Source organism: Colobus angolensis, unplaced genomic scaffold (assembly GCF_000951035.1).
Source record: "Colobus angolensis palliatus isolate OR3802 unplaced genomic scaffold, Cang.pa_1.0 Scaffold11, whole genome shotgun sequence".
Lineage (NCBI taxonomy): Eukaryota > Metazoa > Chordata > Mammalia > Primates > Cercopithecidae > Colobus > Colobus angolensis.
Window position 1 is genome coordinate 1678852 of NW_012112030.1, and position 4211 is coordinate 1683062.

Here is a 4211-nt window from a genome sequence, read left to right on the forward strand (position 1 = left end):
AAAAAAAAAAAAAAAAGATGTGAAAATGCCGCCTCTGCCCCTCTCTTGTCTGCCCATCGTAGGTGATTAAGGAAGTTCAGGAGTTTTACAAGGACACCTACAACAAGCTGAAGACCAAGGATGAGCCCCAGCGGGAAACGCTGAAAGCCATCCACTATGCGGTATGTGGCCTTGGCAAGGCACCCTCCTGTCTTACTCCGGACAGGGTCTGCACACAGGGGTGCTGACTGTACCAGACCAGTGCACACGTTCTCATCATCTTTGTAAAATGTGTTTCTCTCATTCCCATCCCTGCCTTCTCGCTGTAGTTGAACTGCTGTGGTTTGGCTGGGGGCGTGGAGCAGTTTATCTCAGACATCTGCCCCAAGAAGGACGTACTTGAAACCTTCACCGTGAAGGTAAACTCAGAGCAAGATCCTGGTGCCCCTGCGCCATTACTGTGGGCAAACCCTGCAAGTGTAAAAGTGACAGCAGCCAAGTGCTGCTTCAGAAGGACCCGGTCTGCCTGTGAAAGGGTCCCAGGGCACCCATCTCTTTCTCCCCTACTTTGGGCCCTCTGTTTACCGAAGGGCAATAAAACAGGCCAGACCAGGGGAATGGCAAGTGCTCTGGCACCGCCCACTGCTGCCAGCCTGGAAGCTGTCAAGGGCAGGCGTGCTTCTGAGTCTGGGACTCCCGCTCTGACTTTGTCAGTGGCTCCTGTCTGTAAGCCGGAGTTAATGTCCAGCTCCAGAATAGTAAAAAGTGACCTTACAACCATATCAGAAATAGGCCCCCAAGCAGGGCCTCTCCCTCCTCCTTCCCTGATGTCCTGCCCAAATTTTTAGCATCCATTAGCATAGCCATCCCTTTGTTCCCCTCTCCATCCACCAGCCAGAACTTCTCTTACCCTGAACACCCCTGTCCCCAGCCCACCCTCTGCCCACCCGTTCTCCCGGGTGAGACAGGTGCCGTGGGAGGAAGGAGGTGCCCCGGGAGCAAGGACTGTGTGTGACCCGGGTCTTGGTTTGTCTCCCCAAGTCCTGTCCTGATGCCATCAAAGAGGTCTTCGACAACAAATTCCACATCATCGGCGCGGTGGGCATCGGCATTGCCGTGGTCATGGTGAGTGGCGGGACGTCGTCCCGGGAGGGGGACTGAGGAGTTCACACCGACTCAGCCCATGCTCTGCCCAGACAGTGCCGCAGTCTGTGCATTTGTCAGCTCACTTTGTCCTCATGCCTTTAGCATTTCCATTTTACCACTAGGGAATGGAGAGACAGAGAGGCCGACGTTCTGATCAAAGCCTCTCACCTCCTGAGTGGAGGATCTGAGCTTTCCCCTGGGTTTCTTCAGAGTTGATTCTCTTAGCCATTAAGGTTCAGGGCACATGGGCAGCAGTGCTGGCGCAGCTCGTCCTCAGAGCATGTCTTCTCACGCACCTGCTGTTCTTCTCCCTAAGAAAGTAGTTCACTAGGCCGGGTGCGGTGGCTCAAGCCTGTAATCCCAGCACTTTGGGAGGCCGAGACGGGCGGATCACGAGGTCAGGAGATCGAGACCATCCTGGCTAACACGGTGAAACCCCGTCTCTACTAAAAAATACAAAAAATTAGCCGGGCGAGGTGGCAGTCGCCTGTAGTCCCAGCTACTCGGGAGGCTGAGGCAGGAGAATGGCGTGAACCCGGGAGGCGGAGTTTGCAGTGAGCTGAGATCCGGCCACAGCACTCCAGCCTGGGCGGCAGAGCGAGACTCCGTCTCAAAAAAAAAAAAAAAAAAAAATAGTTCACTAGAGGCTACCGGCATGGGAATTGTTCCATTTCCTGAAGAGCCTCTGAAAATGGGCAGCCAGAAGGAGGTCTCCTGCTAATCAGCCCCTAGAAACCAACAAGGGCCAACCAGGTTCTTTGGGGTCATGTCCTCTCTCCCCATGAGGGAAAGCCCCAGACAGAACATGGTCCTTGCTGAGATGGCCTTGGCTCCCTGAGTCTTCCCCCACCCCCGCCCGCTTCTGCCCCCTTGCCAGAGTGCCCCCAAAGAGAGAATCGCCTCCTTTCTCTGGCATCTAAGAAAGGCATGAAGTACCTTTCAGCAAAAGATACAATAATACCTTCTTTCTTTTCTTTTTTTCTTTTTTTGAGACGAAGTTTCACTCTTGTCGCCCCGGCTGGAATGCAATGGTGTGATCTCGACTCACTGCAACCTCCGCCTCCCAGGTTCAAGCAATTATCCAGCCCCAGCCTCAGCCTCCCGAGTAGCTGGGACTGCAGGCGTGTGCCACCACGCCCAGCTAATTATTTTTAGTAGAGATGGGGTTTTACCATGTTGGTCAGGCTGGTCTTGACCTCCTGATTTCAGGTCATCTGCCCACCTTGGCCTCCCAAAGTGCTGGGATTACAGGCGTGAGCCACTGTACCCAGCCAAGATATAACAATACCTTTTAAAATAGAATATTAGGCTGGGCGCGGTGGCTCAGGCCTGTAATCCCAGCACTTTGGGAGGCCGAGGCAGGCAGGTCGCACCACTGCATTCTAGCCTAAGCAACAGAGCAAGACTCCATCTCAAAAAAAAAAAAAAAAATTAAATACACACAAAGACAAGCGCAAAAGTACTAACCTGTATGAACTGTAGGAAAACCTGGAATTTGAGCATTAAATTTGGCTCTGAGCTTCCTTGTCCCACCCTGAAAGTTCCCAAGGAAACTGCTTGTGCACCTGACTGCCAACCCCCTAGATTCCTCACGTCCCGCATCCTTCTTATTATCTGGCCTGCATCTCTCCTGCTTCGGTACCTTCTGACTCGTTTGGCCCCCTGGATGCCATTCTCCTTGTCATTTGTCTTGGACTGGGTGACCCATGTCCTGCCTTTCCCTCAGCCTGCCTTCACATCAGACCACCCTGATCCTCATGTTTCTTCCTATCTCCCAGATATTTGGCATGATCTTCAGTATGATCCTGTGCTGTGCTATCCGCAGGAACCGCGAGATGGTCTAGAGTCAGCTTACATCCCTGAGCAGGAAAGTTTACCCATGAAGATTGTTGGGATTTGTTTTGTTTGTTGTTTGGTTTTTGTTTTTGTTTTTGTTTTTTTTGCCACTAATTTTAGTATCCATTCTGCACTTCTAGATAAAAGCTAAAGTTATTTTATGTTTGTCTTTTAATGCTTCATTCAATATTGACATTTGTAGTTGAGCGGGGGGTTTGGTTTGCTTTGGTTTATATTTTTTCAGTTGTTTGTTTTTGCTTGTTATATTAAGCAGAAATCCTGCAATGAAAGGTACTATATTTGCTAGACTCTAGACAAGATATTGTATATAAAGAATTTTTTTGTCTTTAAATAGATACAAATGTCTATTGACTTTAATCAAGTTGTAACTTATATTGAAGACAATTTGATACATAATAAAAAATTATGACAATGTCCTGGACTGGTTTTGGTTTCCTTTAATTATTTTGAGAGCTATTTGGTTTGCAAATGTCTTTCAACTGCTATTAACTCCACCTGCATTTATATGAGAAGTAGTTTGGTAAGTTGCTCACCCCAGTTTACTAGTGAAGAAATCTAGATGTGGAGAGATTAGGGGATTCTGATCCAGAGTCACACAGGTGTTAACAGAGGAGTCAGCACCAGCAGCTGGTCCCCAGATGCTCATTCAGCAGTGTGACATGTATATCTTGGGGACATGACAGTACACGTCACACCATGGTGGCAGGAACTTTGTTTTATTCACTGCCTAGCCCCTAGTTTCTGGTGCATAGTAGTGCTCAGTATTTTTTATCAGTTAATATTTGTTGGTTGAATGAATAAATGAGTGTGTACCCATCAGGGTTTCATCAGAGAAGCAGAACCACTAAGAGGTACTTGTTTGAAGAGATTTGTTTTGGGAATTTGACCTTACACAGTCACTGGCACTGGGGCTGCTTAAGCAGGCTCTGCAGACAACTGGGAAGGACAGACGGACTTAACGTAAGGGAGGACAGGCCCGAGCGGGAGCCCTTGAAGGCAGACACATCTGTCTGTGTCAGTTCTTTTTTTTTTTTTTTGAGACAGGGTCTCACTCTGTTGCCCAGGCTGGAATGTCATGGCCCAATCTCAGCTCCCTGTAGCCTCCCAAGTAGCTGGGACTACAGGCATGAGCCACCACACCCGGTTAATGTTTGTATTTTTTGTAGAGAAGGGTTTTGTCATGTTGCCCAGCCTGGTCTTGAACTCCTGGTCTCAAGCTATCCACCCGC

General features: G+C 49.2%; 1 protein-coding gene across 3 annotated transcripts in view; it reads left to right on the forward strand.

Annotated features, from left to right (window-relative positions):
* The window catches only part of CD9 (CD9 molecule), a 40652-nt gene extending 37251 nt beyond the window's left edge, over nucleotides 1–3401 (forward strand). For 2 of the 3 annotated variants that reach the window (XM_011951657.1, XM_011951662.1), the window contains 4 exons: nucleotides 63–161; nucleotides 309–398; nucleotides 1021–1104; nucleotides 2904–3401. In XM_011951657.1, coding sequence (XP_011807047.1) covers nucleotides 63–161; nucleotides 309–398; nucleotides 1021–1104; nucleotides 2904–2969 — 339 coding nt within the window. In that variant the 3' untranslated portion in view covers nucleotides 2970–3401. Of the gene's footprint in view, nucleotides 1–62; nucleotides 162–308; nucleotides 399–1020; nucleotides 1105–1456; nucleotides 1467–2903 lie in introns of all 3 variants that reach the window. The other variant, XM_011951651.1, reaches the window with a different exon arrangement.
* Nucleotides 3402–4211: the final 810 nt, after the last annotated feature.